We start from the raw sequence: 25,664 nt of genomic DNA on the forward strand, positions 1-25,664 counted from the left end.
TGATCCCACCATATTTAACCGTTGCACTTGCTGAGGCACAAGTTCTCCCCACAGACGGCGCCAATTGTAGGGTTGCAATTCAGAGCCGAAGCCTAAGAAGTATGGGGTCTTGGTCCAAGGAGCCCAGAAACAATGAATTTGTAGAGAGTGGGCCGTAGAACTAGGTCTTAGCGAATTGGATAACGGTTGGTATTGGACCATACAACGATTGAACTCAAATAATACATGTTAATGTCCATAGATTTTCAGCCCGAGGAGGGTATATGAATATATAGTGATCTCTGTTTGAATATTATGGCCGTTTATACTGCTACAGTATTCTCTTTCTTTTTTCTCCGTCCCTCTCCTCAGGGACTCCCCATCTTATATAGTCTTCTTGAAGCCATCGTGGTCCTACACTTGTCGATCATCTGGATCTTTACTTGAGTGCTTGTCCCATCGGACACCCCCTTTTAGCCTTCTGTGAGTTGTGGTGGCCAAGGTAGCATTGTTTACAGGTCCTCTTCACATTAATGCGGCTAAAAAAGTAGTTGCAACGCATTTAATGCGGTAGCAGTAGCCTCTCCTTGGATATTTTGCGTTTCCTTCTTTCTTGCGGGTTTGTGGGGTGCGTCCCTACTGCTAATGCCTATTGGGGGGGTCCTTCTAGTAGCCATAATGCATGTTTGAGCTATATTCATCACGTCTGAGGAGGCATTCCTCCTCGGACCACCCTCCAAATGCCCCCTTGTCTACGAGAGCTAAGTTGGAAATCCCTTTAGCAACCATTTCCTCTCCTCGGGCATTGCTAATCGTTCCGGGTGGGGCCCAAGACCCATTACATGATTTGGAGTCTTTGCCTCTACAACAAAATTTACAACTAGCAAGGGAACATACAAAGTAATAAAGAATAAATGAAGGAAGAAAAAAAGAAATGAAATCAAATGTCAATTAATAACTGTTATTTGGAAAATAAAATGGTGGTAAAGAGAAGTAAGAAATAAAATAGAGGACATTAAAAACTTTATAGTGCAATCAAATCAACAATTAAACATAACTAGTCGCTAACCCGTGTGATGCACGGGGAAAGTTATTGGGTATGAAGGTTTAACATTCTCAATTATTTAATAAATGTATGAAAGACAAATTTAAAGAACAAATTATTCAATATTTCTAATTAATCATGATGAACCACAACAATAGCAAATATGTTAACCCATCCAACAACAAAACTACAACTCATAAGCTTAAATTATATCCAAACACAAACAAACAAACAAACAAACAAAAAAGTCTCATATTAATACAAAGAGAGAAACAAAACAAAAGGCTAAATGTAAATTAAAATTATAAAACATTAATAGTGGTGTTGTAAACCACAAAACATATACACGGCTATGTACAAATAAAATCACTACTATCAAAAGAACAGTTAAAAGAGATAGCACTATTAATAAAATAAACAATCAATACTTAATATAAAATAATATAAATAATAAAATAAACAATCAATACTAAATATAAAATAATATAAATGATAAAATAAATAATGCAAGTGCACGAAGTTAACACTTGATGGACGTGTGGCAGAGGCATATAAAGTTGAATTTGAAAGCTTCACAGGCTTTGTCAGGCAAAGGCACACAAAACAAAATAAGGTTGAGAAGACAAAAGAACGAAAGGAAAAAGAAACAAAGCAAAAAGAAAGGAGCTTGAGCAAAAAAAAAAGAAAGGAGTCTTGGCGAAGAAGATGGAGGTGACAGTAGCTATCTGGTATCGACTTCCATTTTTCTCTATGGGTGTTTTTTTTTTTTTTTTTTTTTTGTGGATAATATTTAAATGATCTGAGTTTTGGGTTTTGGGGGAAGGAGATTGTAGCGTGAGAATGTCAAAAGAATAATTCAAATGTTAAAATATTGAGGTTTGTATTGTTTTTATAGTGTTCATAGTGGGTGTTCTGAGGAAGGGGACGATTTTGAGGAAGAAGATGTCTGTTGGTGGGTATGGTGGGTTTTCAGATGCGATGTGATGATGCTTTGCTGTTGGCTTGCCGTGGGACTGATTGGCTTGCCGTGGGCCTGACTGTTGGCTTGCCGTGGGTCTGATTGGCTTGCCGTGGGTTTGATTGAGGAGGAGCTGGAAGAGAAGGCACAGTATCGTGAAAGGGAAAGCGCGAAAGGCAGAGTCAGGTTTTAAAAAATTCAATTACGTTTTTTTTTTTTTTTTTTTTTTTTTTTTTTTAAATTATGCTGACGTGGTAAATTGTGGGAGTTTCAAAAGTTTCGGTTTTATATATATATATAAATAATACAAAAAAAAAAAAAAACTCTTTATAAAGTCTAGGGACTAAAATAGTATTTTATTTAAAAAATTATCATGCGCAACGCGTGGATCTACGATTAGTTGATATAAAAGCAATCAAAACACAGCGTCAAAATTAGACCATTAACATCCCAGAATAATGTGACAGCGGATTATATTGTTTGGTTCTTAGTCAAAGATGCTACAGAAAATTAAGAACTGAAACAGTGCAGATATATTTCAACAACAATTCTTGGAGCGGATAAAAACCTGATTGCCCTGCAGGGTTTACCTCTAAACCAACGTTCAAAGTTCAAACTGCAAATTTTACATCCATAATAATTTAATTTTAATCCATACATATATATATATATATATATATATAATCAAATAGTATCTACAACAGTTGACAAATATTCCAAACAATATCACTGTTATTCACAATTAACTCTAACTTACCTGCAAACTTTTCAATAGTTTTTAAAGTAGTTCTACACATGTTCTCACCATAGTGACACCAGATAGCAAAGCAAAAAGAAGGCAAGACTATGAAAGAGGAGAAATGTGCATTTTACATGGTATCAGTAGCTTATTACAGACAAGAAAATGACCCTTATCGTAATGCAGCTACAGATGATCTTTCTGAGGGATTCCAATATCTGTTTAGTAACCATACAGAGTCAGCTTCTACAGCATAACCATCTTGATTACGATGCCAACCAAAATACATATGAGTTCTGTTCTTTATATCTAAAATTCCATGCCCAAAGCTAGCTTCACGGTAAGCTGAGTAGCTTGGCTGGGGCTCTGTCATCCTACAGTGTTGAAAAATCCAATTAGTAGAGGTAAATTTCAATCAGTACAACAACATCTTAATAGTAGTAAAGAAATTATTTCCTAGAAGACAAATCCTCTATTTACTATACGTACTCGGTCGCCAATCCTTCTAGATTTCCTCCATCTCCAATGGTTATATAAACTGGGGCAGATTGGTCGCTAATGGGAGTGCACAAGCCATTTACAATGTTGTATGCGACATTTGATATCCGTTCCTGCATTTCCAAACAAATTGTAATTGTTAGAATAGTATAGTTACATATTTTATTTCCTTTTTTTTTTATTATTATTTTTTTATAATTTAAAAAAAAAAAGGTGTACTTCAAGAAACATGTTTTATCTTAATCATCCAAGTAAAAAGTCAATGTAATCTGTAAATATTTCAGAACATGCATTGACTTATCTTCCCCAAATTATGTCAACTCTTTAAATCTAAAAGAAAAGTATACTATAGAAATCTATCTGAAGCAGGACATGTATGCAATTGTTAACACTATATGAGGAAGGTTCTCAGAATATTGAATGTAACATAGAGTGGGTTCTCAACTGTATAGAGGCCTCAACTAGGAAAAATATTCTATACAATAATTAACTTAATCTCTTGAATCATAAACTTGATTGAATAAAATATTGCTAGGAGGACCTTTATACCTTGTCTTTAGTAGGTATATAGAAGAATCATCAGTGGCTCTTACTGATTACAAAGGAAAAGACAGGGCAAAAAATGGAACTTTAGTAGAAAAGAAAGATTGTGCTTTTTCTGATTTAAAAGATTCAATAGAAGACACCTCTGCACAATGTGAAGGGATTTTCAAAAGAATAAAGCAACTATAGTGTAAAGGAGATTTTGCACTTACAGATCGTTCATAGGCATGAACATGACCAGCAAAGACAACGTCAACTTTATACTGCACAAACCATTCTTCATAAATCACTCTCATGGTTTCCCCTTCCATGTAATGATGTACATAACTACTATATAATGGACAATGCATAAAAACAATAAGCCACGGTGTCTCAGTCCTGTTCACTTTGGGCAGTTCCTTCACAAGCCATTTGTATTGAGGAGTGTATTTCCCTGCAGATAAAAGTTTCATTCTTTTATTTTCCTCAATAAAAAACCTTTTGATGGACAGAGTTTGATAAAGTTTCAGACACTTGCACACTTTCATATATCCCTGCCTGATACAAGCAACTTTACTATACCCTTGTCAATAAAGACTCACAGCCCTCAAAGCCCTTCTCTACAGCACAAAATAATGTAAAACAGTAGAACATGGTGGGTTTGGGACCGGGTAGACTTCACTTATTGACAAAGCTTATATGACCCCTTCTTGAATCAATTTTGCTAGTATCTAGATATGGTGGTATGTATTGTGAACTATTAGTGTGACAGTCTCACTTCCCTTTAATCTATCAAATCAGCAAGTTAACCACTCCAAATCATTATCCCTGTGCCAAGCTAATATCCAGACAGGAGCTCACCAAAAAATTTACAAGTTGCTTTCACACAGTGATATGTTATAACCGCCTAGAATTGAAGCAGCAGAAAACATGAGCTTAATTTTTCATGTCAAATGTCAATAGTTTTAACTGTCTCGCTTGTTTGACAAGAACCTCACATCGACAGTAAAAATAATAACAGAAAAGTAAAAATATTTACCAAAAGCTGAGTAGGAAGACATAACAATGATATATGCTGAAGCTCTCTTGATGGAGTACCAAAAAGGAGACGTACTCTCTGATGCTTTATATGGTACATGATAACGATTTGTATAAGGTTTAAATGGTTTAGGTTCACCCTGCAACAAAATCGCCATTATTTCATAAACCAAATTATCACAACTCTTTGCAAAAGCATCTGTCACTACACTAAGGATATTATAACCAAGTACCGTATCCTTTTGAACAAAAAGATTAGTTAGTTATATTAAAGAGAAATAGCAAGCACCAAGCTTTGCACACAAAATACAAGCAGTCAAGGATGATCAAACCAGAGACATACAAGTCTGTCAAGAAGAATCAAAAGCTGGCATAGATGCATACCAATTCAGGAACAAAATCGATCTCATGATTTCCTGCAGTCCATATCCAAGGTTGATAAGCAGCATTTCTCTCTATGAACCTTCCCCATGTATCCCACCTGTTGTTGTCATGTAATGGATAATCATCTGCATAAGAGAGGTCTCCAACAAACAATACTGTTTGCCCTTTTGTTGGGTTTAATTCATAATGGGTGAGTGTCCTATTTGAATCATGAGTTTGACCAAGATCCCCTGCTCAAAATGATTGAGTGAGTAAATCTATATTAGAGTAACTAATTTCTTGCATTAACAAACATGTCAGGTTGAACACTATAAAATTTATTCCTTTAATGAAACACTAGGACCAAAGTTTAACCCTGGATATAAAATGATTGAGTGAGTAAATCTATATTAGAGTTACTAATTTCTTACATTAACATACATGTCAGGTTGAACACTATAAAATTTGTTCCTTTAATGAAACCTAGGAGACCAAGGTTTAACCCTGGATATAACAGACATTGAGTACTTTTGAAGTACTATATTTTTCTATTAAGAGGAAAGTAATATTCACTTTAAAAATAGCAAGAAAAGTACTCCAACAATGCTAAGCACACATTCATTAGTTCCCAAAAATAGCTAGAAAAGTACTTCAAGAAGACAGTAAAATGAGAGCATGTAATAGAATTACCTATCAGGCCAAAAGTATAAGGAACATCAGGGCCAACTCTAGGAGGAGTTCTAAACCAAAACTTCCTTGTCGTATTCCCAACCCCGACCTCATAGTAATACTTGGTGTCAAACTACAGAATTCATAAAATTAAGTTGCCAAGGCCTATCATATCTTGAACATGAAAAAAAAAAAGAAAAAAAAAGAAAAAAGAACTTAGGGAAAGTACACACCTCCAGATTGTTAATGGTGCAGTGATGAATGAAACCAGAAGTGTAATTAAAGAATTTGTAGGTAAGAAAAAATCCATTAGCCTGGCTTTTGAGCTGGCTATTTTCAGCCCAGTAAAGCACTGTACTTGAACCAGGTTCATCTGGGGTAATCCAAGAGACAATCACACCCTTACCCTCATGATCCCCTTGTGTTATATGGACCTTCACACCCAAATTCTCCAAAATTAGAAAACTTTGAAGTTCAATTAAATTCATTATATGGTACTAGATTGAATTAAGTGAGCTTTCAGTTTTGAAAACCAACATGACAATAATCATAGAAATTATAGGAAGTTGTAAAATTCGATTCATTCGAATGATTAATATTTGATAATATAGACAGATGAATTTGAATCCGAGGAGGTGAAAGACTAAGAAACATACCTGTTGGGGAGCATTGTAACCAGGAGGAACTCTGAACACATCACTATCTATTGGCATATCCAGAGATAAGTCATCATTTCTCACATAACTACTAGTTATTCCACCATTACAAAGCTCTAAATCACTCAAAATAAAAAACACAAGAAAGAGAGGAACAAGAACACTATAGTCCCAACTCACTACTCCCATCACCATCACCATCTTCCAATCCAAAATCCAATTAGCCACAAAAAAACACACACCCACAAATTTCTAAACCCAACTAAAGTATAAATTTTTGTTTCATAATTTATAGCATATGCGATGGGCACTAAGGAATATTCATGTTTTGTTAAGAATATACTGGTTTTTTACCATGGTAGAACTGAGAAAAATAGAAGCTGAATGAAGTAGCTGTGGACAAGACAAGGCAACGTTCTGTAACTTTTGTTAGAGATTGATGAAACTTGAAAGTACCTTTTTTTTTTATAGAAACAAATGAAAGTACTTGTTGATGGCACATATAGGAGTTGGCGAGTTGCTGCGTCTGTCTCAGTCGGTACACTTATGGCTAACTGTAAGTCAAATAACCAAAGTCCCAAACTGCATGTGATTTGTTTAAGAAGCATAGAATATTCACTATTTGAAAAGAATATGCAATTATTCTGTATCTTTCATCCGAATTATTGAAGCATGATTTTTCTATATATATATATTGGGTGTAAGTTTTGTGATATAATTTTGTTTCATTAATTCTTGAGCAACTTAATTAATTTTGACTAGTAATTACTTGAGTTTTATAAATGCCATATATCCTTTCATAGGAGTGTTCTCAGTGCAATGCGGTTGCTGTTGGTGAGTCATTTTGCATTGTATTGCACTAGAAGGGTCGGATTTTACCTCTCAAAAAAAAAAAAAAAGAAGGGTCGGATTTTAATTAAATCCAATGAGTCGTACTGTAGAAGGGTAGTTGACGGATTGTAATGAAGGTAATTTTACGCGCTTAGTGTCGTGTGGCTTAGTTGGCGCAGGTCAATACCAATGAAAACAACAATGAATTGGTTGAGACAATGAGAGAGAGAGATATGTGCTAGCTATATGAACAAAGAGTCCAAAAGACTCTAAACCAAATTCAATGTGCAAATGAACTCTACTTTTTAAGACAATTTCTCCCACATAAAATTGTTTGAAAATTCATTAATTACATATGAAATTGAACAATAAAATTTTAGATATAAATTCAAAGGTTTCGGTGCAAAACCCAATAATTATATCCTCTAATAGCATATTGCAACGTCCGATTTTTAAAATAAAAGAATAAGGATTATAACATTGCAAAAAGGACTGATTTTGTTGTCAAAAAAAAATCAAGAATAGGCTCTTTTGGTTGGTAAGCCAAAACACTTTCCATGGCAGGCTAAATCAATCTTATTAGTTTGGTCACCAGTCTTATCCATACACATTATTGAATGTATCCTTTTCCCACGTACAATGTGCAAAGAGAAGATAAACTCAATAGAAACGTACAATGTGCAAAGAGAATGATAAACTCAGTAGAAACTTCTTTTAGAGGGACACTAAACAAAGAAACTACACTTTATTGGATGGGATACCATCAACACACGGTCCACACCAAAGGTTTTATGGAGGTCCAAGAATCAAAGGTCCAGTTTTCGTAACAAGACCCTCCTTGCAAAAGGTTTGGGTCTCAACAAAATATCTCAATAATCAAAATTCCTCAAAAAGAAAGTCTATTATCTAGGCTAACTTATGCAAAACCAACAAGATTTGTGCTAGAGGCTTAAGTTGGCTGATTAAAATGGCATGTCCATAAGTTTTGGGATGATAATGGGACTGACATTGGATCCCTTATGAGATCACTCAATAAGGAATATGATATACTCAAACAGACTTGTAGATGTCTAGGATGCCCAAGTAAAAAAAAATCTCTTTCAACTCTTAAAAATCATTAGAGCTATGCCAGAGCCTTGCTTCTCAAACTCAGAGGATTGTTTAACCTAGGCCCCATCACATAATGGTTTTGGATTTGACTCATATTTGTTATTAGGACATTAAGTTGGGGGCCTTATGGGCATAGTGGAGTGGAGCGAAGCTCATAAGACCTTGACCATTTAATTAGATTGTTTTGTCCTACCAAATTGCCCTTGATTTGACTATCCCTCGTCATAATCTACCCAATTGAAAGTGGGCTTTGCAAAATCAACTCTATAGTCTATTCTATTGGTATTCATCTTTCTTTGCCTATCTTGTCATGAAACCCTCTCGACCAAAGCCTCTTAAACAGAGAAGAGTCATCTTGGAAGTTGTTTACCCTATATTTAGGAATGCTTCTAAGACTTTGCTCCAAATGCTCAGAGAGAGAGAGAGAGGCTGCCCCTTGAGCTAGAGATTTTGGGAAGGATTGAGTGTCTTTTTGGGTCTACCAACTTAGGGATTCTCATAATCATTGTATAAGTAGATATTAAATTAGTAGGGAAAATGCTGAGACCACCGAAAATGACACAACCTTGTGTCATAACTCGCCACGTGGCGAGTTGTAATTGGTGAAGATGTGTCCTCACATGGCCCACAAACACTCCTTCACCAGTCACAACTCGTCACAACACAACCTTGTGTCATAACTCGCCACGTGGCGAGTTGTAATTGGTGAAGATGTGTCCTCACATGGCCCACAAACACTCCTTCACCAGTCACAACTCGCCATGTGACGAGTTGTGACATAAAGTTGTGCCATTTTTGGTGGTCTTAGTACAACTTAATTAGTAGTGGACATCATGAACATCATCACTTCTTGTGCTAAAATGTGTCTTAATTGCCACCCGTGCAGAGTCCTAATCTTTATTTGCAGGTTACGACTCTAAAATACTGATGGTGAAGGGAGCCACAATGCAGATTTGCTAGGTAAGACATAACAATTTTTACAACTTTAACTCCGTAATTTCAAAAAGTCTACTACCATAACAATTTTTACAACTTTTACTATAACTTGCTCATGTGAATCCATATATATTTTTTTTCCACCAAGCACAACTAGCTCACATGGCAAGCTGTGGCAAAGTTCTGGAGATTGTTACCAAAAAAAAAAAAATGTCACCATTTAAGCTAGTATTTATTGAGGATTATCTTAAAATATTATAGGAATGTATCATAAATAAATTCCATAATTGAGGGCCGTATAACGCTAAATACTATAGATATATTTTAATTTAATACCATAATTGGGAATAAGGCTGCTAACTAAACGTAATTAAATACCATATACAGATAATGCTTCTTTTGAAAACCAGGGTCTAATATTCTAAAAGATTACATTTTGGGTCCGTTTGGATTGAACTTATTTTTGCTGAAACTGAAAACTGAAACTGAAAACACTGTAGCAAAATAATTTTTAAATGTGTGAATAGTGCCGTGGGACCCATTTTTAATGAAAAAGTTGATAAAAAGTGGAGTTTGTGGGACCCATGAACAGTATATAAGTCACTGTTCATGGCTGAAAAGTCAACAATATGCGGCTGAAAAAAAAAAAAAAAAAAAAAAAAACAAAGAGGAAAACGCGGACGCAGTGAGACGTGCTATCCAAACGGGCACTTTGTGATCATCGTTTCAGAGCACATCATTTACAATCACACCGTAGACTTTGCACTGATGAAGATCCTTTCTATATGTAAGTTCCATCTAAAACTTGTGTCATAGATCAACAGATTTCATAGCTCAATCTTTGAACTTCAGATCATGGCTAAAAATGCATGCACGTCTGTGTGTTTTAGAAATGTACTCATTCATTATTATTCAAATTTAGTGAAATAATGGTGGAAAGTGACAGATAGAGTACTGTTTGTCTAACATGAAGAAGACATATTCTAATCTATTCCACAAAGACTGTTATTGACCAATACAACCAGAAACTTGTCCGGCCTACTAGTATCAAAATTTTGGGTCGGCAGTTTGAAGAGTTCCAGTATATAGTTTCATGTTTAAATTAATCACACTCAATCATTGTAATCATCAACAACTTGTCTTATTTGGAGACATTTGTTAGAGCATTAACCTCAATGCATTTTTAGCTATTTTGACCCCCAAAAAAGCTCACCTTAATTTGTTATATATAAAAAGCTGTTTTGAAACTTTTGTAACATATGTTAGAGCCTTCTTTTCATTTAGGGACTTGGTGGAAACTTCCAAAGCATACCGGTCAAACGTAACAACAACAAAAACTACGTACGAGTTACTGGCTTTTCTTTTCATTTCATTGTTGGATTTCTTGCAGAAGGCACAATATCTACCAAGGAAACTCAAACACTGAGCCTGGATCAATGGAGAGCGGCAAACCAGGTGGTCACACATATGACATGTCCTTTATTCAGCCCTCTATGGAAAAATTTGAAGTGGTAAATTTACTAGAATAAAGGTCATCTATGCAACCAAATCAGTCAAAAGTTTCCTCTACTAATTAACATGTCCATTTTGTAGGAAGAAAGCCTTTCAACGAGTTTGGTAAGCAATGGATGTGTCGATTTTCAAGGGAGGACTGCCAATAAGCTAAAAACTGGAGGATATATGGAAGGCCTCTTCGTTTTTCATAGGTTTTTTACAATCACTAGCTAAGCAATTTTTGTTATGATTTTATGCGCGTTTATAATCTTCTATTCATATGCGGTGTAAAACAGTTTGTGTGCAACAAGTATTATCGTTTTGTATAGATGTGACAAAGGGTGAATTGTGTGTTTGATTACAGTGAACGAGGTGGCTGAGAGGTTAGCCTTTTTCGCAATTGCGGTGAACATGGTGACTTATTTGATATTTGAGATGCACCAGTCGATTCCTACTGCTGCTACTCATGTGACTGATTGGATTGGAGCTGCTTATGTTTTAACAATCTTTGGAGCTTTCATGGCTGATGCTTATTTGGGCCGCTTCAAAACCATCATCATCTTCTCCTGCATCTATGCTGTGGTAAGTAGATAAACAAAGCTGTAAATCCTAGTGCTTTCCATCCTAGATTGTGACAAGTTATATAACCTATCATGGGCTTATTGCCAGTTAGTGGGTACTGGCTAGACCCACGAGCCAATAATGGGCTTTTCTTGGGCTCGATCACTGCGAATTTGTTAGTGTTAGGCACAGTAGTATTTATAGATATTAGGAGTTGTTTGTTACTGTTTTTCAACGGTGTTCAGTATTTAAATAAGATTACATGTATTTTTATATATTTTTTCACTCATACGTATTTTTATAAAACAACAACAACCTTGGTAGAAATCTCTTACCAAATGGGCCCTAATTAAATAATTTCAACTTATGATGTATGTTTCATGATAATTGTTTTTTATTATTAGACTAAGACACTTATTAGTTTTTAATGTAAACATTATTTAAACCTTAGATCTCCTATTTCACTACAAATTAAAAATAAATAATGTTTTTTAAGAATGCTACATATTACAAATAGCCACAAATAAACTCCACACCATAAACAATTCTCTTAATGGTAACTTTTTTTTTTTTTATTCTCTTTTTATTGGCTAACTGTTGACCGTTGTTGCGACATTATTGACTTTTTTTTCTTCTTTTCTAAATGGCATTCTTTTGCTCAAGTGAATCTCTTTCCAACTTAATTTTTAATACAGAATCTGATTTTTGGGATTTTTTTTTTTTTTTTTTTAGTTTTGTTTATATAATGATAAAATTATACAAAATATTAATGATTTAACGTGCAAGGAAAAAATAATAAAAATAATAATAAAAATTTAGAACTCATTTTCAAGATTGCAGGTTTGCAATCACACAAAAAAAAGAGAGTCATTTCTTAGAATGTTTTTGTAAGGAAAAAAAAAAAAAAAAAAAAAACAAGAATTCTATTCTGCTAAATGAAATACGGGTCAAGTGCTTAACAAAGGCCTTTAGCTATAATTAATGCTGGACTGGATAGTCCAAAGCCCATATATGATATTACGTCTGTACCACAGGCCTACAATCAATAGATGATAGTAGATCCAACTTTACTCTTTGAGATTATTTGCTGTCTTCCAATCGAGAGGTATTTATTACTAGACATAGCAAAACGGGTCAAAATTTTCTTACCCGATCCGACCCGAACCTGATTTTTTTTACCCGAAGCAGAAATGGGTTGACCCGTGACCCGATCCGTGTTTTTTGCGGGTCAACCCGACCCGAACCCGAACCCGAACCATTTTTTTAAAACTTTTTTTTTTTTTTGGGTAAAAAAATAGTGAAATTAAGACAATATTGGTTTAATTGTTTATTGTGAGTTTTAAGGAAACAATTGATACATTTACATAACTGCATGCAAATTAATTGAAAGATAAATGGTTAAGCATTCTGTAATGAGTAAAGATTTTTAGATATCAAATAGTAAAGTACATACCAAGATAATTTGGTTATAGTAGAGTTAAAAACAGATTTAAAATTGTAGATATGTGTGAGACACATTCACAAGTGTGAAAATAGTAAAGCCAAAGTATCAAATTAGCATAAATTATGAATGCTTAGACCTATTTTTTAACAATTTATGTTCAAAATAAACAGCTTTTCAAAATAAATTATGATATTTCCTAGAGTGTGTGCTGCTTAACAATGATATGATCTTCATAAAATAAACCGTGTATAAATAAGTAAACAATCAAACTTTAATGTATATCTCAAATTGAAATAGAGTGCCAACCACAATTGATAATAGATTATAAAATTAATTTTCAAAACTGTAACTTTCTTATATGTTTGTATTCTTTATCAAATGAGTTATCCAATAAGTCATTTGCAATTTTTTATTTATTTATTTTGGAATGTTGATATTGTGTAAAAATAAAACTTGTGTATTTGTTTTACTTATCTTTGTGTTATTTTGTTTTAGATAGCAATGTTAGGATTTGTATAATTTTAAAATTATTGAATAAGTATTAATAAGTTTAACTAAGTTCATTCATGATTAAGTATTGAATTCAAAATAATGCATTTTACATCAAGTAATATGTTGAATAACTTTCCAAGTGGCAAATACATATTGTTTTCTTTATAAAAAGTAAAAAAAATAAAAATAAAAATTCATGTGAAAAATACGGGTCAACCCGACCCAACACGCAACCCGATTGACCCGAACCCGTTTTTAACCCGATTAAAATGACTTGTTTTTGACCCGTGACCCATTTGACCCGCAATCCGATTGACCCGACCCGAACCCGAACTGATCTGCCCGTTTTGCCATGTCTATTTATTACATTCACTTTAATGCACAAACTATTACATACAATGGAAAAAGTTACCGTAGATTTTGGTTAACTTAACTAGTAAAGTTTTTGATACTTGAATAAGATATCTGGGTTTAATCCCCGCCTATACTAAAAATTGATTGGTGTCTTGGTCTGTTGATAAAGAGTTATCATCTCTGATGCTTGAATAAGAGATCTGGGTTCAATCTCCACTTACACCAAAATTCAATTAGTATCTTGATCTGCTGATAAAGAGCTATTATCATGAGCGAACGCTATAAATTAAAACTCTCTTATAATTGAAGTCATGATTTGGAATTCAATTACCTTTTTAGTTGTGTATAAAATTGTGTGCAACAATATTTACCCCTTTCTAATTTATCATCTTACTCATATATCAGGGAATGGTTTTGTTGACACTCTCGGCCTCCATAAACAGCCTACGTCCACCTACATGCACACGTAGCACAGTACCACCATGCAGCCGAGCTCCAGCCTCAGATGAACAAACACTATTCCTCTACAGTGCGCTTGCCCTCATAGCACTCGGAACTGGTGGTATAAAGCCTTGTGTCTCATCCTTTGGTGCTGACCAATTCGATGAGGATGATGAAAAAGAAGTCCAAAGGAAATACGCCTTCTTCAACTGGTTCTTCTTCGCCATAAACATGGGTGCACTTCTTGGTATCACTCTGTTGGTGTATATACAAGAAGAGAAAGGTTGGACTTGGGGTTTTGGAGTTCCCACAGCGACTATGGTCGACTCCATTTTTGTACTGGCTGCAGGTTTTAGATATTATCGGTACAAGAAGCCAATGGGAAGTCCTTTTACAAGGTTTCTTCAGGTCATTGTGGCTTCTTTGATGAACCATTTTAGAGGGGTTGATGTGGGAAGTGAATATGATCTTTATGAGGTCAAGACCAAGGAGTCTGATATCTTGGGTGCTAGCAAACTACCTCACACTGCACAATACAGGTGAGTTAAAATCTACGACCTTGATCCTTTGAATTTGGTTTATCATGGGCTAGCCTTGACTTCATTGGATAGGCTTGAGTCGTAGTCTTATTCAATGTGGGCCAGATTTCTCTAACTCGATCCTGTTTCTCCGACAACATTCAAACATATGCTGCTGCTTCTTCTTCTTTTATTCTTTTTATTTCTCCTCGATATACATTTTCACAAAATTTTAAGATAATAACTTATGATTAATGAAACATTACTTTCAAATTAATCACAACTTATTACTTCAATAACTTGTAAATTCTACGCTAAATTATGTGGTCAAGTTAAATTCTACGCTAAACTATAAAATTGAACATATTATTCATTGGTTTTTAATAGCTAGGTAAAATGACCTCCACCTTTCACTATTTCCATCTATCACAAAATTTTAACAGGAAATTAACAAACTCTGAACATGAGAAATTAATTTGAAAGTTCATAATTTTCCATCAATATAGGGGGCATTCTGTCTATTACTTATCTATAAGAGACATTGCCCCCATTTTATGATATAGTGAGGATTGAATTTGACCTTCACGAGGCAAAATGCAATTAAACACAAATAGTTCTAGAAACACACACATTTGCACAATTTGTTAATTTGTGTAACTGTAAGTAGTCGGCATTTTTTGCCTATTATTGACTTGTACAATCTATCACTTTTCATCAACCACTTACAATCACATGAGTTAACAAATTGTGAAATTAAGTGTGAAAATAAAGTGACAATTAAAAATTGGAGATGTATCAAATATTTATAATCATACTCTCATATAAAGGTGGGTGTAGTCAAACTTTTCTTTATTTTACGTACAATTTAATAATATAAAAAATCTTATTACACACTCTTTATTCGTACTCACTTCACTTTATTTTGAAATTGTGCTTTTAAAACACAATTTTAATATTCATGTAGCAATGTATGTACACTGAGTATGAAATAAGAAATGTGTGTTATTCCCAACAAAGAGTAATTAATGCATCTGTTGCTGTTTTGTTTTTGAAGCTTTTTGGATAAAGCAGCAGTGGTGATAGACCTAGAATCCAGCACAAACAACCGGTGGAGGCTCTGCACAGTAACCCAAGTGGAAGAGTACAAATGCCTCATCAGAGTCCTCCCAATATGACACCAAATCTTCTGTCTCACTTTTCCTGCTCCACTCTATACTCCACCAATAAAAGCTTGCCACATGTTAACATAATTAATTAAATACTATAATTATTGACTTATTAATATTACCATTATTAATTAATAATAGTATTTAATTAATTATGTTAACACGTGGTAAGTTTTTATTGGTGGAGTATCGAGTGGAGCAGGAAAAGTGAGACAGAAGATTATATGGGCATCAACAATAGCTCTCTCCCTCTCATTTTCCCAACTCTCAACCTTCTTCATCAGCCAAGCCAGGACCATGGACCGTAACTTAGGCCACCACTTCACAATCCCACCAGGCTCCATTCCCGTCTTCAGCGCCGTCAACGCCCTCATCCTCGTCCCCATCTACGAAAAACTCGTCGTCCCAATTCTTCGCAAACACAATGGTCACCCCCGAGGCCTCACATCCTTGCAAAGAATGGGTGTTGGACTCTTTGTTTCAATCTTTGCAATGGGTTCAGCTGCCTTGGTTGAAAAGAAACGTCGTGACAATGCTAACCCTTCGACAATGAGTGTGTTTTTGTTGCTTCCTCAGTTCTTTCTCATGGGGAGTGCCGAAGTGTTTACTTACGTGGGACAATTGGAGTTCTTTTACGATGAAGCTACTGATGGGACACGAAGTATTAGTAGTGCAATGTGTCTTAGTGAAATTGGGATTGGAAGCTGGTTAAGTACTGCCTTGGTGAAGATTATTACTAGTGCAACTGGTGGGGAAGATAGAGGGTGGCTTAGAAATAATCTAAATAAGAGTAGGCTTGATTACTTTTATTGGATATTAACAGTGATTAATGTGCTTAATTTTTTGGTGTTTTTGTTGGTGGCTCGGAGTTTTAAGGGCAGGGGTACTAGTCCTAGTCCTAGAGATGGACATGTGAGAATTGAGCCCGTGGCTCAGAGCTCGTGTTTGATGGAGTAAAAAGGGGGTGATGATAATTGATGAAGGATTTCCAATTTGGAATTGTGTTGTTTTAAAACTAAAGGCTCAATTTGCTTCTCACAAATTAAGAAGACCCAAAAAAAAAAAAAAAACTGACCCTCTTTCTTATTTTTCACATATCTAATTATTTTAAATACTTTCTTTCTTGTATTGTATGTTTCAAAAAAGAAATAGAAAAAATATCATTTATAAGTGCATTTTTATTATGAAAATTAGTGGGCAGACTCATGTGATGTGTGAAAAAATTATTAAAAAAAGAAAATAATCAAAATCCAATTACAAAAGCCAAAATATGTCACTTACAATTATTTGTTTGATTCACTATTGTTTTTGTTTTTCTGATTAAGTGCCACTATACAGTACTTTAAAAATAACTATTCTAATTTCTCTACAAAAACTATAAATTTCTCCATCCAAAAGGATTAAAAAAAACAACCTTAATTAGCAAAACCTCATAGTTCAACATCTAAATTGATCATTACCAACAATATTAAATAAATAAAATCACTTACTAAACAACAACTTATGAGTGTGACTCTACTTTATTTGTATAAAAAAATTCCCAATGCCAAAGCTTATCTAGAAAAATCAATCACCTGAATAATTGAACAAAACAAAGGATTTAGCTTTTTGAGAGCGAGAGACTAACAATTAGATAGCAGGTCATGCACAAAAAAATCTGTTGCTTTAAAGTACGACATAACATATGCCAAAAATCAGTTTTTATATCTTATACTTCCTATTGAAAATGGAATTCTAAAAAACAAACAAAAGCAAAGTATTCAACTTATGGTGAAAAAATTAAATACAGAATAAAAGGGAAAAAATGTAAATTACTTTATAGTTAGGATTTTATAATTTATAGATTTCTAGACAGAGATGGATAGAAGTCGATCAAGGTAGATTGAAATGGACTGATGTGGACTAAATGGACTGCACTAGATTGAAATAAACCGAATTAAACTAAAGTGGACCGATATGGACAGAAATAGACCTAGATAAACCGAACAGACTATAGTGGACTAAAATAGACCGATATGGACTAAAAAACTACGCTTATATAGCTCAAAAGAAGCGTAATAATAAAAAAATACTACACTTGAGTTTTTAGATATTATATGTATGAATTTATGTTTACTTTTTTTAATGACATGAAACCTTTTTAAGGCAAGACCTTTTGAATTCACCATTTCCACATAAATCCTAGATGCATGAGCCACTCGTACACACCCATGCATTGGTTGAGATTGGATAAATCTCCGATTAGGGGTTGAACTTAGAACATTTGGGTTAGCTACTTGTTCTGCTGCGCCCTTTCACCACTGAGACAACCAATGTACGGGCTGTGTTTGTTATATCTTTTCCTGGACTACTTGCTTCTTCGTGTAGCTACTAGCTAGCTAGGTGCCCCTCACCCCCAACGAAATTAAGAAGAATGAAAGAAAATGAACTCATAAAGCCGAGATTGATGCACCCATCTACCTTGACAGATTAAATTGACAAGATTATATTTGCTACGATAAAGCTAACAACTAACAAGGATGGAATATACCGACAAATATAAGTTTACAAAGAAAAAATTGTGTCATTGTCAATTAATGTTTACATAAATGCAGCACTTTATGTTGAATTTGAAACATCATTTCTTTTACTAAAGATATAGCGACAAACCTGAAAAATCCAAATTAATCTCTATTAATGCTCGCCTTCCAAGAGACTCCCGACAATGCATGATTATCGACATGTTTTTTAAGGATTAATAGTTGACATGTCATTTAATTAGGGACAAATCTTTTTTTCAACGATCATTATTAAGTAAATCAGTAAATGAAGTCATGGGAATTTGAAAGGGAAAGGGGAAAAAAAATAAAAGAGAAAAGAGGAAAGTTACTAATGTGATAAAATGATGCCATTCACATCATTAAAATAGGCAAAAAAGAAAATTTTACTGCTAAAAAAAATTGCTTTAAAGAAAGTACTCATCTGATAATTATGGAGAGCAATGATTTACACTCTTCGGTGATGGATGTGATCTTCATCTCTATTTGACTGTTTTTTACAGAGCATTTTGTCAGCATCCTGATGTCATTGGGCAAAGATTGGGACACTCGCATAGCATGTATATATTGGAAGTGTAATGGATCAAGAATTCCAGATACTTTTAGGAAATATACCCTAACTTTATAGAGCTTTATTTTTCACTGCTCTTGACTAGTTGATACTGTCCTTGGTGAATTAAGACTTGAAAGATACAAGATCAACTTGCAACCCTTTTTATGCAATATTTTTTACCAGTAAGTTGTGATTTGTGCAATGTATCTATGAAAATGTTACCCTCCATTTGAAGATGACATAGGCCAAAAGTTATAAGAAACGTATATAACAAGTTTATCTCAAGCAAATAACCTTTGACTTCACAAGGGATTCTTTTAATTCATAAGCACAATTCCTGAAATCCACCAAAAAAGAAAAGGAGAATCCTCACTTAAAATTTTATTGATCAAAATTTGAATATTCTGAATGCCCAAGGAGCTATAAGCCTATAAGCACTATTTTATAATATAAAAAACCTAGGACCGTTAGAAAACCCAAGAAAATTCTAATTCATGTTAACCACAAATTAGGTTTTAAAATATGAAAAATATCACAAGAAAAAAAAAATCCTAAATAGATCATAATTGATACCTTACCATATAACAACTCTATTTTAACCAAAATATTCCTAAAAACGATTTTTTTTAATAAAAAATTTCTAATCTAGAAAATTCCAAAAATTACACAAAATATTTTAAAAAATTAATTAAAATACAAAAAACTGCATATTTTTGTCCCACATCAAACCCCTAAACTTGAAAAAAGACTTATTTTTGAGTTAATATTTGAGATCTAACATCTTCCATGCCACAAGAATAAATACTTCGAGTACCTAAACCCTTTTGTTTTTTTCCCCATACTTGCAACCCATTAAATGAAACAACAAAGCAATTTGAGCTTTTCCCTTGGTCTTTTGGCTATTTACAAGATTTACCAAGTAGGAATTGTCAATCCAATCAAACATTTATGCCATAATAAAATCAATAAACTTTGGTGTGTTGCTTTTGACTAAAAATAATAAGATCTTGAGATTTACCATAAGTTGATCCAATTTCATCAAAATCGTTGACAATTTTCACAAAAATTTCTGCCAGCCCACGATATTTTGTCTCTGGAACATCCATCATTTCCTCTTTGATTTCAATATAATTTTCTGGCAAATTATTTTTTTTTGCACAAAATTGTTCAACTTGTGATTATAAGACTTATCTTTTTCAGACTCTTCAATATTTTCTTTACAACTTGGCTTCATATTCGTCAACTCCCTAATCTCTTCCCTCCCTTGTTGATTGAACTTGGGATTGATTAATATAATTTATTGAATAATAATTTTGATTTTGTGGTTAGCTAATGATACTTTTCAATGTAATATTTTTCATAAGAATTTACATTTATATAATAAACAGTTCAACCAATATTTTTTTTATTCTTTACCAACGATGAATATCATGCTTATCTCAATGTAATCTATCATTTTGTATGTCATTCCACCATTCAATTGTGTCACACTTTCCAACTTATTAGACATAAGTCTCACTTTTTCTTCATTTGGAATCTTCCAATAATTAAAATTGTTCCTCCAAATAAAAATTCAATCAATGAAATCCAACTTACACCTTCTTCCATCAAAGAACAAAAGTTTGTTGTATTTACAGATGTGTTTACGAATAGGTTGACCAATGTTGTCATAGGAGAATTTTCTAGTTTGCAAAAAAGGTAGTGATTGCTTAATGTTTATTGTAATTCGTGTATTGTATCAATGCCATGTTATTTAAAAGCTAAATAATATCACACTGTATATACAATCAAATTACAGAGTAAAAATTGTGAAAAATATTGCGAAAGAGAGTTATGCTACTGCACTTATTCTTGCAATAGTGGCATTCAATCTAACAAATTAATGATTCATTGTGAGCATAGTGGTCTAAATCAGAAGCTCTTGAGAGTTAGACAATGGTCATATATATATATATATATATATATAGACAAGCATATAGTTGATCGTCTTATGCAGGTTGGCTTGCTTCATATCTAAATTTTTGCATGTTAATTCTTGCACCCCCTTCCAGATCGAATTATGAGATTGGACACTGAGCAGAATTTGGACTTTAGTGGTCTCTTAGTGATGCCTCAGTTAATGATGTGCTACATATTTTACAAACATCTCATTACATATCACCATGATAAAAACAAAATCTGCAGTTTGAGAAATTTTGGATGATTCCTTTCCGACCGATATAATACCAAATGAGTATGGTTATGATGGCAAATAAAAATCGGCATGCTTGGCCAACTTTAGCAACAAAAAAGTGACGATCGTACAATTGGGAGAACTTTGTGGGTCCTTTCACTTCCATGCCATAATGATCTGCATTAGGTATTTAGGTTCATAATGTGGATACCCTTTTTTTAGTAAATCAAACCATAAATTAACATATAAAGCATATGGAATTTCAGGCCCTGTGGCCCTACATGGGTGACAACGATCATCATATTCATCCCCCTGAAGTCTCTCTCTTTTTTTTCTCTCTCTCTCTCCTACTAAGAAAACCATTCAAAAAAGAAAAGGAAAAAAAAAAAAAAAAATCCATACACACACAAACTTTCAGATATAGAGTAGTACTTTCTTCTTCTTCTTTCTTCTTTTTTTGCCTCTCTCTCCAGGCAAAGCTGTAGTTAAAAGTCAGGAACATGATGGTCAAACATTTTCTGATGAAGGTGGGAGCAGTGGCTGAGCAAGGGATGACTTGATGTGGCTTGTTGTCCTGTTGTTCCCATGCTCTGGTGTGGACTGAATCAAAGGTTTTTCCTGCTGTGCAAACTTCTTTTCTTCACTTTTACCCCACAGGACACCGTACAATCCCAAAATGATCAATATTGCCCCAATGACCCTGTACATTAATTACACAAAATTAACAAGTATATTCCATAAGATGTATAAAATTATGAAACTTGATGTTCTGCTCAAATGCATGTTCTTGTTTTTTTTAGGCCTCACCTTGTCCTCATAACATTCATTCATGTTTGAATGGAATTGAAGCCCTCATGTACCAAAAAATAAAATTTTGAGTCCTACAATTGCATCCAATTTCATGCTACCAAACACAGCAAAATATAATTTGGTGATTCCCATTTGTCAAAGTTGCGAGTATATGCAGTCAAATTTCCTTCAAAAACACTCTATATATCTCAATAATTTGTGATTAAAGGGAAATATGTCCAATTCCATTTTTCACGGGCTCTTTATTATCGCTATTTTATTATTTACCAATCGTAATTTAGTATCTAAAAATTGTATCTTTAAACTCTCTCTCTCTCCATATATTTTTCTTAAAATATGTAATCCTAGGGCTAGGGACTTTATAATGCATGATTGATAAGATTCCTTTGCAGACAAGAAGAAAGTAAATATGAAAGAGAAAGAGAAAGGTGAAGTTGGAAGATGAGGGGACCCACCCGCCCAAGTAGAATTCTTCACCCAAAGCAAGGGAGGCCATGATAGCGACAACAAGAGTCTGAACAGGTTGATACACAGCAACAAAGACGGGGCCTCCTCTGTCAATGCACCATATTTGTACAGCGAAGGCTACGCCTGATGCTACCACTCCCTGCAAATATTATTTCCACACAAACTTTTCTTTACTCATTTCATTTTCCATACCCACCACCCCTAACATTATTGCATAACCACTTTTGTACTATACAACAACTAAAGCGAAGTTTAGAACATATATAAACAAATAAAGTTATCAAGTATGTGTCCAATAAAACTTGGTGTGACATAACACAAACAGTTTACCTAATAAAAAAAGACATAACACAATCTGAAACTGGCTTCGCACATGAACAAAGTCACCCTTTTAACTCGGATTCTCAACCAAAAAAAAAAAAAAAAAAGGAAAAAAAGAAAAAAAAGTCGCCCTTTTAACTCAGAGGAACAAGACTTGACAGACCTTTTAACGAAGTCGACCCCAAAGTGTAGGGGCTCCTCTCCTCTTAGGTCTTGACTCTTGACAAGCCCTTTTCATGTAAAGAAGAAAATGGAACACACCCACTTTCTCACATACAGCTCTCGTAGATGAACTTTGAGCATGTAATAGATCAAAGCAGAGTTTATGTCGTTGAACTTACTTTAGGGTATGCATCACGCTCTACTGCGTGAGAGTGGAATTTGTCATCAATTTAAAGATAGGCTTGGTTTTGGCTAAAGTTTGAGTTAGGCTGGCAATTCTAGCTTGATCACTTTCCCACAATAAACAACAGCAAGCAACACAAGAAGATACAGGTAGAGGGGCATGTTTCTTCAGTTAAATGAAACTTTGAAGTGTGCATTAGCTTATTTCCTTTGTTTTTTTTTTTTTTTTTTTTTTTTTTTTTTTTTCCTTTCCTTGCAAAATAATTTGAGTACAAGTTTAGTTATATTCTTATAAAAAATGCATTTTTAAAAAACTGTACTTAACATAAACCTTAAAAAAGTTAATTGAAATATGTTAAGTTAGGTGTCTCTAAGTACCCAATATACATAGTTGTACCTAGGAAAAAAGTAAAAAACCAAATAAACACTTTTTTTAATAAAAAAAATAACCCAAACATGTACACTTCTAAGTTTTAGGAGATAGGCTAAGACACACTTTAAGACTTTAGTTGTTCAACATTACTACACACCCATTTTCACAAATTTCAACTTTTTATTTGTGGAATTGAGTGATTTGACTCAAAGTGATGGGTCATTAATCAAGAGTAGGTAAAAAATGTCCACAACTCAAAATCGTACATATTAACATATTGTGAAATTGGGTGTTGACTAGGTATAGGAGAATTTTGGTTGAGATTACATCTCTCTCCCCACTTGTTATAAGAAGGAAAAGAGTAAACTTGAGTTATAGGGAGTCACTGACCGCATAGACGATAGTGAAGAGCTCTCCACCAGAGTGAAAAATCCAAGCCTGTGGGTCTCTCTCAGCAATCAGAGCAATAATCACAAACTGTATGAGACCGAAGAAACAAGTATAGGAGGTAACCGACAAGCGAGCGGGGTACTTCTTAAGGACTGGGGCTTGCAACACGAGCCACCCGGACCATGTCAAGCAATGGCCAATAAGGTAGATGCAACCCAGGGTCCAGCTCTTTCCAGCTTCATCTCCTAGTGTTGAAACATAAGGTGCAGGTGTTATGCTATGTAGTACTACTGGTGGCTTTGGGCTGTAAATGGTTGGACCTTTGTATAGAGTAATCACTGTGGCTCCGGCTACACAGAATATTGTTCCAGCCACTTTTGCGATACCATCTTTTCGGTCTAGCCTCACTTTCTCAATCCTGCATTTACGCAAACAAAGATGTGTTATATGATTAAAATATTTCACGTGTTTTTTTTTATCATTATAAAGAATCAAGCATGCATGTGCGCGTGCATGTGTGAATGTCTCTAACTTTTTAGAGAGAGAGAGAGAGAGAGAGTGTGAACTTACCTGAGTAAAGCTGCCATGAGAAAGGTAATGGCTGGGACTGAGTTTTGAATTGCTGATGCAAAAGTTGGAGATGTGTTGTCTAATCCCAGCAAGTAGAATCCTTGGTTTGCTGTGATTCTGTCATGCAAAAGTGTGTAACAATGAGTAATTATCTTTAAAAACTGACAAAGTCTTTTTTATTTTATTTTATTTTATTAATGTATCATACGTACCCAACAAGTGCGAGGAGGAAGAATTGAACGAGAAAGTTTAGAGAAATTGGAGGCCTCTCCTTCCTGGTCAAAGGATTAGGAGAATTTGTTATAATTTATACACATAGATCATGAAGTAATTTAAAAAAAAATAAATAAATAAAAAAGAAAAAAAAAAAAAAAAAAAAAAAAAAAAAAAAGAGAATAAGGCAAATGGGTTTGTGACGAGTGATTTACTTCTCTAGAAAATAAGCAAAGGGAAGGAGCAAAAGCAAAGCGATGACGTTCCTATAGACTGGGAACACCAATTTGCTAATGCCCATGTTTAGGGCGGCCCTTGAAACCACATGGAACCCAGCATAGCCAAACTGCAAGGCCAGCATAGCCCCATGCAGCTGGAGTCTTTCGGGTATAGAGCACCACATTCTCCTTGGGGAAGCAGAACTAGAATCGGCCATTGAAGCCGCCAAAAAAAAACACAAACAAACACAGAGATGAAATCAAAAGAGTTACAGAATATAGACTTGGGAAGTGAAGAAAGAAGTTGTCTGTTGAAGTGATGAAGAGGTAGGGAAAGATTAGGAGCTATAAATATAGTGGAAAAGTGAGAGAGGAAAAGGGTATGCAAGTTAGTGAGTATGTGTGTATGGAAGAGTGTGGCCCACAGAGTGGCCCTAAAAAGACGTTATGTCAACTGTTGATAGCCCTTCAAATGTTTTTGGGTTGTCTCCCACATTCTTCTCTATTCCACCCTCCTTGGCTGACAAGACAACCCCCAATCGCACTAGGTTAAAAATTGTGAAAAAAGTGAATGAGTAAGTGAGAGAGAAAGAGAGTGAGAGAGGGACTACTATTATCTAACAGGATCTATTTTGGCACCATGCCATTCATGATGATAATTGATGAGGAGAGGCTAAAGCCGCCATTGATAGATTGAGCGCACGAGCGGTGGTGGTGGGTACAACCCATGCGTTCTCATACCCTATCAAAGCCTTCAAGTCCTTCAACCCCACTGCATGATCCCCCCACCTTACACTATATGGGGCTTTGTATTTTTCCTTCTTGTATTTTTTTCTTTGTTATAGTCTTAAAGAGATTATAATATTAGTATTTGGTAAT

General features: G+C 34.4%; 2 protein-coding genes and 1 pseudogene across 2 annotated transcripts; 1 reads left to right on the top strand and 2 right to left on the bottom strand.

Annotated features, from left to right (window-relative positions):
* Positions 1-2,694: 2,694 nt before the first annotated feature.
* Positions 2,695-6,992, bottom strand: LOC126712334 (purple acid phosphatase 2-like). The gene is made up of 8 exons (XM_050411630.1): positions 6,468-6,992; positions 6,045-6,245; positions 5,833-5,944; positions 5,164-5,393; positions 4,781-4,919; positions 3,975-4,195; positions 3,211-3,332; positions 2,695-3,095 (listed from the first exon to the last, which is right to left on the bottom strand). Exons 1-8 carry the CDS (start codon positions 6,666-6,668, stop codon positions 2,894-2,896), a joined length of 1,428 nt encoding a protein of 475 aa, XP_050267587.1. The 5' UTR covers positions 6,669-6,992; the 3' UTR covers positions 2,695-2,893.
* Positions 6,993-10,780: 3,788 nt separating this feature from the next.
* On the top strand, positions 10,781-16,771 carry LOC126694732 (protein NRT1/ PTR FAMILY 8.1-like; annotated as a pseudogene).
* Positions 16,772-21,266: 4,495 nt separating this feature from the next.
* LOC126712335 (protein WALLS ARE THIN 1) lies at positions 21,267-25,113 on the bottom strand. Its single transcript, XM_050411631.1, has 6 exons — positions 24,783-25,113; positions 24,567-24,629; positions 24,355-24,471; positions 23,785-24,202; positions 22,343-22,494; positions 21,267-21,777 (listed from the first exon to the last, which is right to left on the bottom strand). Exons 1-6 carry the CDS (start codon positions 25,001-25,003, stop codon positions 21,585-21,587), a joined length of 1,164 nt encoding a protein of 387 aa, XP_050267588.1. The 5' UTR covers positions 25,004-25,113; the 3' UTR covers positions 21,267-21,584.
* Between the last annotated feature and the right edge of the window lie 551 nt (positions 25,114-25,664).

The sequence above is a fragment of the Quercus robur genome, chromosome 2 (assembly GCF_932294415.1).
Source record: "Quercus robur chromosome 2, dhQueRobu3.1, whole genome shotgun sequence".
Lineage (NCBI taxonomy): Eukaryota > Viridiplantae > Streptophyta > Magnoliopsida > Fagales > Fagaceae > Quercus > Quercus robur.